Here is a 12,093-nt window from a genome sequence, read left to right as displayed (position 1 = left end):
CCACTTTGATCACATTTTAGCGTCTCCGTGTGCTTTTGATGTCCCTGGGAGTGTGTTTGGTGTGTGTGTGTGTGTGTGTGTGTGTGTGTGTGTGTATACCTGCTTGTTCTTTTCCTTCCAAATGTGAGTCATCATCAACACCCTTGATTACACCATCAACACCAGACAGCAGAACAAATGGCCTCTAATTGTACTTATTGTGTGAGTGGGGTTGGGGGGGTTTGTCACACTGCATTGTGGATTTCATCGAGCTCTAAGTAAGCAGCATGTTGTCTGCTCTGTTGAGAGGGAATATGTTTTTGTTTTTTGTTTTTTTTTAATCATAGTACTCAGTCTGAATTTCCTGTTCCTGTTGTGGTCACTCTCTTAGATTCTGTACTCTCTGAATCACATTTTCTTCCTCGTCGTGTCCTCTTCTATTTGTTAAATTACAAATAAAGGAAAAATAGCTCCTATTCAGATATTCTCCCCGTTTCAGTTTGTCTTTGTAGCCCTCTTTTGAGTCCTTTCATTGTGCCTCAGGATATCATCATCTGAGCACTGTGTTCCTTATTGTAATTCATAAGAGAATTAAAGACATTTTATTGCTATTCCCAGTCAGTTGTGGTGAGGAAGAGCCTCAAGTAAAAGTGGCAATAATGTAGAAACGCTAACAAGTAAAAATCCTGCAGGTGAAAATGTTAGTAAGAGTACAAAAAATACTTTAGAGTAAATTTAATTTATTTAATTTAAATCAATTTAAAGTAGAATTCCTGCACTAAAATGTAAGTGCAGCTGTTATCAGTAAAGTAAACCCAAGAAGACAAAACAAAAACAAAAAAGGCTCCTCAGTGTTTATTTCATATTTTTTGATTAGATTATCATCAAAAATGTCTTCATATGTAAGAAGCATTTTGCTGTTGAAGCTAGCTGAGGTGGAGCTCATTTTAATCATTTTATTCACTGCCTGGGGGTTTAATCCAAACAGACTGGATTTCCAAAATAAAAAGTGTAAATACATGCAATGGAGTAAAACACACACTTCTCTCTGAAATGTATTCAAGTAGAAGAAAAAAGAAACCTAAAATTTGAATAAAATAAATTAAAAAACAAACAGAACTTTTCTTACTTTTCACTTGGGTAAAATTTCTCAAATTGTTAATGAGGTTTCACATGGAAACAAGTCAGCAGGTCAGATGTTAGCCTGCAAATGGGGACTGTGTTGGCATCATTTTCATAAAAAACAAAACAAGATACCACAAAGATTTCACATCTACATGCATCATTTGGCCTCATTCAACCAAAGGAGAGAAGACTGTGGACAAACAACCAGCAGCTCCACGGCGGCTCTTGTCTCTCTGCTGTGAAACATGGCCGACATTCCAGCAGCGGCTTGTGTTTCACCAACCTCCGCGGCCACGTTACGACACCCCCTCGTGTCAGCGATGTCATTTTCCACGGCTACACGGTGGTGGTGGTGATTCACGAATCCGTCACTCGCTGAAGTGTCCAACACAAAACAAAACACACTCTGTGTCAAGGCTGTCCAGGTCGAAGTGAAATCAGAGAAAATGGACGAGAGGGAGAGAAAAAAGTTTGTTGAGATATTCTTTATTGGGTTGTGGCAGGAAATTGACTTGATTACTAAATGAACTCAAAGGCATGCACTGTCATTACTGCAGTACTCAGTGAGACCACAAGAGAGAGGTGTTTCTTGTACTTCCTACATCAACTACTTGTCATACACTATATAGACAAAAGTATTGGGGCGGGGCTGTTTGGAGCGGGGAAATCTTAATGCTTCAGCACACCAAGACATTTTGGACAATGCTATGCTTCCAGCTTTGTGGCAACAGTTTGTTGAAGGCCCTTTTCTATTCCAGCATGACTGTGCCCCAGTGCACAAAGCAAAGCTCCATAAAGACATGGTTGGATGAGTCTGGTGTGGAAGAACTTGACTGGCCCACACAGAGTCCTGACCTCAACCCCATCCAACACCTTTGGGATGAACTGGAACGGAGATGGTGAGCCAGGCCTTTTGGTCCAACATCAGTGTGTGACCTCACAAATGCTCTGCTGCATGAATATGGGCAACACAGAAACACTCCGACATGTTGTGGAAAGCCTTCACAGAAGAGTGGAAGCTGTTAGAGCTGAAAAGCTGTCTGTGTATTTAGAATGTGATGTCAAAGTCCCTGTTGGTGTAATGGCCATGTGTCTCGATACTTTTGTCTACATAGTGTATTTATCTTGTGTATTTGGACTTTAAAGATCAATATAAATAAGCAGGTTTAAATCCCGGGGGAACCATTTACACTGCATTCACACTACATTCACACATTTTCTCATATCTGAACAGATTACTCATCTTATGATGAATGTTTAAACGGGGTCTTTAAAGAAATAAATCTGCCCTTGGACAAAAATCTGTGATGTTGTACTATTAGCCGCACTCGGAGGTGGCATTTTTGATTTGTTCAGTCAACAAACTTAGTGTTGAGCTTCAGAAAACACACAACTACTTTTGGTTGATGCGGTGATCTCGGTGTGTCTTCATCCTTTCTGCAGGGAAACAAATATTCACGCACCCTGAAGGCCTGTTTTTCTCCTGCCAAATGTACTGCAAGTGTGATGGATGGCAACACAAACACCCACACACACTGACACGCCGGAGAAAGGTCCTCCACAGGACGACAACAACACACTCGAAGCCGCCGTCCGTGGAGGACCTCCGTTTTACCTTCAGTGGCTGCTTCACTGTCGTTCTTGTTTAGAGATGTGGAAAAACTGCCAGAGTTAAAACACAGTTGCTATTTCAGGGTGCGGAGGTGTAAATGAGGAAGAGATCAAGAAGGTGATTAAAAGTGCTTTTACACCTTTCATCTTTCAAACGAGAGTATGAATATCCTCTAATCATCTGTGCTTCGACTCGTATCAGAACTGAACCTCTCATCATCACAAAACGCTTGGAGTTCACCGTGTGTTCCTGAGAAGGTGTTACATCCAGGCTCTCGGTGCTCCTGGTTACGAGCCATGGACACAGGTGGGTGATTCGTGATTGGCTGTTGCTTGTTTGAACGGCCCTAACAGGGACTTTATTGCAGAAACACCGTGTACTACAACACGTCGCAGGTGAAGAAACAGCCCCGCTTCGTGCTTCTACTGTCACTGTTTCACTTTAATACCTTCCATTTACAAAAGTGTCTTTATTAGTCTTTGTGTGGAGCCAACAAAAGGCCATCGACTTTCTGCTCCCGCGGCTAAAACACCCCGACGAGCCTTCAGAGGAACATTTCGGTACATCAGGTTTAATCAGTCCAGCTTCAGCTGCTGCACTCAGGTCACTGAAAGGCAATTGGTGACAAGCTGTTGGTAAATAACTTACGGTAAATGAACACATCACAGTCTTTACTGTAAAATTAATAACTCGCACATCTACAGTAGGTCTTCATTTATGTTATATGCTGCTATATTTTTCCAGCACTTCTGAGGCAACTGGGAGTTGAGTTTTACCAACCTGAGTAGAGTTTGCATTCGACAATTAAAACCCTTGCACATGATAAATATTTCTGGATGCAATGTATCTAATTTTGACTTCTTTTGAGCCACCAAGAAACAAGAAACCTGCAGGTAAGCTGTGATGTGGGGAGCAGAGCCAGAAGCATCTCCACACGAGTGAAAATAAACTGGTGATGAAACCCAGATGGAGAAGACAACAACCACATTGCACAGTTTACTGTATAGTATTTCTCTTTTGCTGTATTGTTGATAGTAAAATCCGTCACTCAGTTCGTTGCTGTGTAATGACAGTAAAGGCATTGATTCATTCATTCATTGCACATCTGGCTACAACTCTTAATAAATAATCCACGTTTGCAGACCTGTGTGGGGTAGATATGAGAAATGAAGGAAGGGTCAACAAAGTGTTCACTGTACACAAGCACATAGATTTATTTATACAAATATAGTATAACAATTGCATATCAACAGTTTGTTGTCTTTTTTTTTTTTTTAAATCTTCGCGGTAAGACCATCAGCTTCAAAAATGTAAGTCAATTAAGAAAGAGTACCTGTGATTTTACGATACAAAAAGGGATCTGTTGTATTGAGATGCTCTGCTTGAAGAGTGTGCGATTCAAAAACATTGGGATGCTCCATAATAACCCGAGCACTGAGCTCACCTGATGCCTTTGCATCAGGTGAGCTCAGTGCCAGCAGGTTATTTAGGTAACCGCAACATCTGGCAGCATGTGACGCATGTGGAAGAAATTTGTTCCGCAATCAGATGGAGAAATCAGACAGCATTAAAAGTGAAAATGAACTCCTAACCTTCTGTCAATGAATCTGTGATGCAATTCTTTATTAATAATCAGTAACATTTTCATCAAAATGCAACTTCATAACTGACTGCTTTTCATTTGCTCTTCTAAACATGCAGCGTCAGGGGGGTTAGTGTTTCCTTTAGCAGACAGGAAGTGATGTGTTTTATGTTTTGGTTCTGTTTGGGATAAATAGAAGAAGAAAGAGCTTGAGTGGTGCAGCTCGCACGGTTGAACAAACAAAGAAAAGAGCGCCACCTACAGAGAAAGAAAAAGAACAGGAAGCACACGACACAAAGACAAAGAAGGGACCTCTGGGAAGCGCAGTGCAAACAGAACAAAACAAGGAGCGCTTAGCACCAAAAGATGGAGATGAGATAAAGCAAAGCGCTTTAGCTCTGCTGCGGGGTCGGCAGAGAGAAGCTCAAACACAGATTTCCCTTACAGGTACAGAGGAAGAAAATGATTGTCAAAACAGAAACGCGGGGAAAGTCTACACGGACCATGTGCTAGTTATTCAGATGTTGTACAACGAATAGATTTTGAATATGAATCTTAGAAAGAACACATAATATTTAAAAGGAACAATAAAACTTTATGTTAAATCTCTGATGTCATAAACTATAAAATAGACACATCTGAAAAATAAACATAATTCTAGCATATTTTTTTATTTAACTCAGACTCTGTTCAGATGAAAACTGGTGACATTCGAGGATTGATTTGAATCTCTTGGTGACGTGTGTTTTCTAGATAAATCTCAGTTTGGAGTAGCTTACAAAGTCTGTTGATAATCACAGTTATTGCACATTAATTGGTCATGCCACCTGTAAATCAATAATCTCTTTGAATGGCACAGAGGGTAGATTTGGACAAAGAAGCTGCCTTACACTAAGACCCAGTTTGCTTTACAATGATGTACATTTGCACCTACGCCATAAACTCTGCGTACGTTTGTTTGTCTCGATCGTGAATTTTGTGCTGAAATGCAAGAACTTAACAATGTGTGTTATTGCTAAACCTACAAGATACAAAAATCTTTCCTGCTACAATATAGAAGGTAAAAAAGAGTTCACGTTTATCCAAAACAGGACGCACACACAAAAGAAAAAAACAAAAGAAGAGAGAAACCATTCATACAGAGACACAAGCACCAGTTGAGGAATCAATAGAAACACCACTGTACAAATGATATCTATGGCAAAATGGCAAAGGTGCCACGGTGCAAAAGGATGTCGGTAAGCAATCAAAAATGGTCGACTGTAAACAGAACAACAAACACAAGAGAAGGGAGTTCCAGCAAGAGTCACAACCGGGTGTGTGGGTGGGCGGAGAACAACTTATAAAAGGGAATACAAAGTTAAAACTTTCGGCGCTCGCTTCCCTCATACTTTTTTTCCAAAGCACCAATTGCAGGACAAACGACTGCCTCTCTCCGTTTTTGCTCAGTAATCGGTGGTGCACTGGAGGGGAGAGAGTAAGCAAAAGAGTCCTCGGCTTGTTGGTTATCTCCACCGCAAAGAGATTCCTCTGGGATCCTCAACACAAACAGATGGTCTTTGAGATCCACTTTCTCTTCACACTCCTTCACTTCTTCTTCTTTTGGAACAACCTGCAGACACAAACAAAAAAGAAAAGAGGAACTGAGAGCAACATCTCAGAGCTCGCTGACAGTTGTCACTGATGGGTATTTTCTTTTCTGTTTTTCTGTGATATCGAGCTAATTCTGCATGGCCTGATGACTGTGATTACAATCATCAGTGGTCAAGTTAAAGCCACCAGACCAAAGCAGAGCACTAAAAATTCCTGCATGGATTTAGACTTTTAATTTGAAGGGTACACATGACCTGTTCTGCTGTTATATTTCCGTCTTGCACTTCCTCAAGAGCTACTTAAAAGGTCTTATAGAAAAAAGTATATTTTCAGGTAAAACTTGTACACTTTCCTATTAAAGGAAAGATTTTTTTAGTTCCAACAGGAAGTATAGCAGCTGGTTTATTTCATTAACTGTGTGTCTGGCACTTCTGGTAGCTTTACTTCCTCCTTTCACTCATGAACTTTTCCTGGGCAGGTAAGCACTTCCTTAGCTCTCATGTTGTTGCTGCGTGTTGCGTTTGAAGTTATTTTAAGTAAGCCGCAAAGTGAATGTACTGATATTTTTCATGTTTTGGAGCAAAAAACTTTGAACTTTGAATTTTCATGAAGAAATCTGCTAATGAGAGGAGAAGGTTGTGGAGGCATGTGTTGCTGTGATCACTGATCATTGTGTTACATATTTATGCAGAGAGAAATCCTGTGAATGCTTTGTTTTTGCTACACTTGTAGGCAGGTTAAGTTGATGCTGTTGCTGCTGAACCCTGAAAATGTTTCAAGACTACCTCGTCAGCAACAAAGCCAGCTAGTCATGCAGCATTTGTGTTTGCATGTGGCACACAGGGACAGTCAGAGAAACAGTGATGGGGAGATGAATCCCAGTGGCTTATGCTGCATTCTTGTCAGCTTGTGCGTCTCGTTTGGGCAGCAGCCTCGTGGCCGCCAAGGCAAATCTCTGAGGTCAGCATGCCGACATGGATGAAACACCATCCCGACTCAGCTTCCTGTCTGTAGCTCCACTGCAACACACTGTTACAAGCCCCTAAATACCTCCCCAAGCTGCACTGTGCCAGGTGCAAGACAAGAGATATGCCTGGGGGATTTAGCATCAAACGGGCAGTGCCACGGAGATCTTGGACTCATGCCCGCCTCCAGTACGTCAGGGAATAATTCGAGAAGCCTTGGCAGAAATAACCATAGCATGATATGATTTAGCTTGTCTGATTAGTGTCTGAAAAGTCTCTTCTTGCCTTTAAGTTATTTTCGCACAGTCAGAAGTGTGAGTTTGCTTCAGCGTGATTGGCAGAGCTTTGTTCTAAATCTGGACTTTAAAAATATTGTCTGGAGCAGAGTTGTGTACACCCTCTACGCCGCTGGAGCTTCCAAGTAACAAGCATTGCAGGCTGCATCTGCTTATCCACGTACCTGCAGAGTATATGGGCCACAGATGTAATCAGTTTAAGCTTGAATAATTTACAGCCGTTACAACAGAACCACTTGCAGAACACAGCAGAAGTGGTAATGTTTGCAGAGCTAGCAAAGCTTCCAAAATATCCCACTGAGGTATAAGCTAAGTGGATGCTATGCTAAGCTAAGTGTCTCCTGGCTGAAGTTACATATTTAGCATCTTCTCATTGAATTCTCAGCAAGAAAACAAACGTGTATTTCCAAAAAAATGTTAAGCATTCCTTGACAAAAGCAGTTATGTGCCTGCTTTGAAGTCTTCTCTTTGGCTGTGAAAATGGGCAGCAGTAAATATGGTCTAAACTTGGGACTGGCTTCTCATTCATGACATCATCCTCCTCCTCCGCGGCGGCGTTTTGCCTTGCGCTCCTGGAGTCTCGCCTCCGGCCGCCCCCTCACCCTTAAAGCAATGAAGCGCCTCACCTACGACATGTGGTTCTGCTGAGAGGTCAGGTTCTGCTGCTGCTGCTGCTGCATGAGGAGCTGCTGCTGCTGGCGCCGCCGGGCCGTGCGGAGCTTCTCAAAGCGTGCCTCCATCTCCTCAAGGACTTTGGGGGTGTAGCGAACCACCAGCTTCACGCTGTCCTTGGCCGCCTTAAGCAGCTCCACTGCTTTCTCGTGGTGCTCGCCTTCCACACTCTGCAGGGGGGGTTTAGAGACGGAGAGAATATTAGAGGAAGCTGATTTGAATATATTCTTTTAAAAATAGTAACTCTTCTTAGGAAATAAAAAAAGAATACTTCCTCCATTTTTAATACGCAGCGATAATGTGCAGACATACAGTCAGTGTTATTCAAGTCTCAAGACTCAAGACATGTGCAGCACTTTGATCTCAACAGCTCTCCAGATTGTTGACCCACATATTAAACTAGAAACCACACACTTCTTTCTTATTTCAATAGAGCATATTTTTGGGAAGAGGGTGTAAATAATAAATAAGTGTAGAAAAGCTTATCCACTCTCTCGAGCTAATCCATACGACGAGCCTCTTTCTCTGCACGCTGAATCGACAACACGATTCAGCGACCGGTCAGACCTACCACACCGTTGACGGACAGGAGCTGATCCCCTCGCTTTAGGCCGCCGTGCCTCTCGGCCACGCCCCCGGGGATGATGCGTGAGATGTAGATAGGTGAGTTCTGCTCCTTGCCGCCCATGACGTTGAAGCCCAGACCTTCCTCCGTCTTAGGCAGCTCCACCACCCGCGGGTGGGAGTGACCTTCGCTGGCTGCAAAGGCTGCAACTGTGGCCTGGAGGAGGAGAAGCAAGATGGGGATTAGTGAGAAAACACACGATCATCTTACTGCCTACAATGCAAAAAACCCTCAAAAAATACCTCTGTATACATTATGGAGGTATCACACAGTGTGAACAAAACCTTTGATGTCGGACTCCACTGTGCTTAATTAGGTGTATGATTTTCAGTAAAATAAGAGTGAAGTAAAATTCTGTAGAAAATTAAATTTTCAAATGTATTGTTCAAATGCATTCATTGTCTTTCGACAACAGGTTTATGTAGTCCGACTTTACTGCTGATATTTAACAAAAGCTGAAAACCCCACGCTGGTTCACACTAGTATTCAGTGCAAAATTTCCATTGAACAATTTAATCATTGCAGTCAGTGAATCTCGTCTGAATGCAGACACGTAGTTTCTGTAACCCCACATCAGCATGACAACAGTCTGGAGCAAAAATGTCTTGTTGTTTGAGCAAAACACTAGTCTAGTCTTCATTACATTCAAAATGAATGCAAAGGAGGAAACCTACAAAAATGATGGTGAAGGTGCACGGCTACAACAGAGCGTTGGGATTTCACCAGGACTGGGGATTTAGACTCCACACGAGATGTTCACTGGCTTTCTAAGCACAAGGATTAACACATCTGAGTTCATGCTGGAGGAGCAGCCAGACAACTTTCACCCTCTGTGTCTCTACCAGCTGGTTGATGTTGCTTGCTGGCTGTGGGGTTTCTTTGAACTCCAAGCCAAGCTTCTTGTTCCTTGTACATTCAGAACAAAGCTCCCAAGAGCTTGTTAGCTGAGCCAGGGAAAGCTAATGGCAGATGAACAGAGAACGAGAGACCCCGCGCCCACTGATCTACAGATTCATTGCCACAGGTGCCTCTCTGTCAAGTCGGCATCATCTTTATGTGAAGTAGATCGGGCAAAGGGAGGATAAAAAAAAGTAGAGGAGGGGATGGTCTGTCAGAAGCTTTTGCAGATGTGTATCCAAATTCCCCAGCAGCAGACTCGCACTTTGAGGTCTTTGATGCTCCCTCCAGGCAGTTTCCCCATCTCGGCTTTCTCTTCCATATTCATATGCATCTTCATATCCACATCTCATTTCTGACTCAAACTGTTTCGCTCATTTCCCCTTCTCTCCCGCTGCCTGTTTTAATCTGGTTATTGTATTGAGCCAACTTCCCCTCTGCCTCCCTCTTCTCTCTCTGTCCTTCTCCTTTTCTTCGTCTTCTCTCCTCTCCTCCCTCCCTCCCTCCCCCCGTCGTCTCATTGTGAAGCTAAAAGGCAGCTCCTCAGCATGCACACCGTCGCCTCCCAGGCCACACAGCACATCGACCTTCACAACTTTATCTGGCTTTCTGCGAAGGAAAAAACAATCTGGCAGATGGCGAGCGGCTCTCAAACACAGAAGGCATTTTAAATGAAAAGCTTGTCAGAGGATACTTAGTAACCAAAGTCTACAGTGTACGTGTGATTTAATACGTCGCTTGATCATCAGCTCTCATTAGTTTCTCTGGAGCCCTAACAGCCCTGATAGGCCCTGTCTCCAATAAGATCAGTAAGAGGGACCTCGAGCGAGGAGTTAGAGACTAAATTGATTTAATTAATGAGCCAATCGGAGAGAATCGAATGGTTCTGGTGAAACGCAAATCAGAACTGTCGGGAGATTTGCCGTCTCACTAACCAAAGTACTCAAGAGGCTGGTGAAGCATTGGCATATTTCATATTCATTCATATTTTGTCATTATTGCAGTGGTGGCTTAGATATCATTTTCAGTGCCACTGCTATACTATGCATCTTTTTTCTTTGCAGACAATATGTGTGATACTGATTGAATGCAAGTGGCACTGAGGTCTGGCCTGGTGATTATCTCCAAAGAGCAAGTTAAAAAAGCATTCAGTGCTCCCAGTTTAGAACATCCCCACAGCTAAACCACCTCAGACCATTAGTGGTGTGCTTAACTGTCCAGAGAATGTACAACTTTAATGCAGATTTAGGAGCAGCAACTTCTCCAAGTTTGGGGTGAAGAAAGAAAAGTAGGAAGGAGTTTTAAAGCGGCTTAAATCACGTCTTTGTGGTCGCTCCAGGCTTAGCAAAAAGAGACAGAAACTTTTTTTTTTTTCATCTTCAGCTTAACTGTCACAGCTTCTCTGTGGAGTGAAACTCTAGTCTAGTCATTAGGGCTGATGCATATTTTTAGTCCAAACAATGGCATCCACCTGACATATAAAAGAACACACGCCACATGCAATGACAAATCTGTAACTGGAAGAAATTAATGAGATCCAAATCTTTTTTTAATGCAAAGTTCGATATTGTGGGAAATGTGCTTTTTTTTGCAAAATGTGAAATGAGAATATCATTTCTGTGCATTGAGTCTGGAGCTCGAGCCAACAGCGATTAGCTTATGTTAGCATAGGTTAGCATAAAGACTGGAAACAGGGAGCAACAATTAACCTAGCATTGTTCAAAGTTCAAAAAGGTGATTAGCTTCAATAGCTACTGGAAGCAGGAGTAAACAGCTAGCATGATCTTCCAGCACCTTTAAAGCTCAAACGAAAACATTTAACTTGTTTGGAAAGTGTCACGTTAGTGGTTTAAGAGCTACATTTTGAAGCTAATTGAGCACATGTGCTAGCAGTTTCTTCCTGCTTTTCAGTAGCTATTTGAGCTAGGCTAATCTTAATGCACAGACACGAGAGAGGTATCAGTCTTCACTCTGAGCTCTTAGCAAAAGGTATCATCAATATGTTGAACTATTCCTTTCACCAGGTGTTCAATTAATTCACCAGACCCTCCACTGTTGTGCTCAAGGCAGAGTGTTGAATGGAGGAGCCAACAAAACAGGAAGGATCTGATCATCGGAAGCCTCACACGGTCTCTCGTTTCTATTCACGCCCTCCACCCACTCCGTGTGATGTACCGGGGAGGAGTGGACCCAGCTGGACACTGACACACTGAGGGACTGAAAGGTGCTCTCATCTCGTCTTCTTCTTCTTCTTCTTCTTCTCCGCGCATCTCATCATCCTCATCCTCCATGTGAAATCAGATAAGCCCGCCTTCTTTGTTTTCTTTCACAAAAGCTCGTGTCTCTCGCAGACGAGGTGCTGATGAGAAGTCCTGCTCAAGTGACAGGGTTAAGCTCGTCCTTATTGTGTACCAAAATTAGCTTATTCCATTCACGCTGCACCTGGACATGTCTCTGTTCTGACATTGTCCTTCACCTGTGACACTGATGCTTTCTAAACAGCAAGCAACAAAAAAACATGAAATACATGAAATATTAAAGAGTCCGGCGGAAGAAGCAAAGATATAAAAGAGGTTTTTCAGTGATTGACGTTTTATATGCATTGCATCAATAAACAGATATAAACCATCATCTGAAACTAAATCTGATATGAGCGATGGATCGGGATTAAATATCAAAGCGTGAGTTGTGGTTTGATTTGAATGCACACAAAAGACTTTAAACAAAATGAAGAAATCAATCTCACA

The 12,093-nt window shown here is 42.4% G+C and overlaps 1 protein-coding gene across 2 annotated transcripts in view; it reads right to left on the bottom strand.

The window, feature by feature from the left end:
- Positions 1–3,941: 3,941 nt before the first annotated feature.
- Positions 3,942–12,093, bottom strand: part of lin7a (lin-7 homolog A (C. elegans)) — a 29,913-nt gene continuing 21,761 nt past the window's right edge. Inside the window, exons 4-6 of one of the 2 annotated variants that reach the window (XM_046379262.1) lie at positions 8,396–8,605; positions 7,779–7,994; positions 3,942–5,910 (exon numbers count right to left, since the gene is read on the bottom strand). In XM_046379262.1, coding sequence (XP_046235218.1) covers positions 7,779–7,994; positions 8,396–8,605 — 426 coding nt within the window. In that variant the 3' untranslated portion in view covers positions 3,942–5,910. The remainder of the gene's footprint in view (positions 5,911–7,778; positions 7,995–8,395; positions 8,606–12,093) is intronic. The other variant, XM_046379260.1, reaches the window with a different exon arrangement.

Source organism: Scatophagus argus, chromosome 22 (genome assembly GCF_020382885.2).
Source record: "Scatophagus argus isolate fScaArg1 chromosome 22, fScaArg1.pri, whole genome shotgun sequence".
Classification (NCBI taxonomy): Eukaryota; Metazoa; Chordata; class Actinopteri; family Scatophagidae; genus Scatophagus; species Scatophagus argus.
The sequence above is the reverse complement of the archived record's forward strand: the minus strand, read 5'-3'. Positions and strand labels throughout refer to the sequence as shown.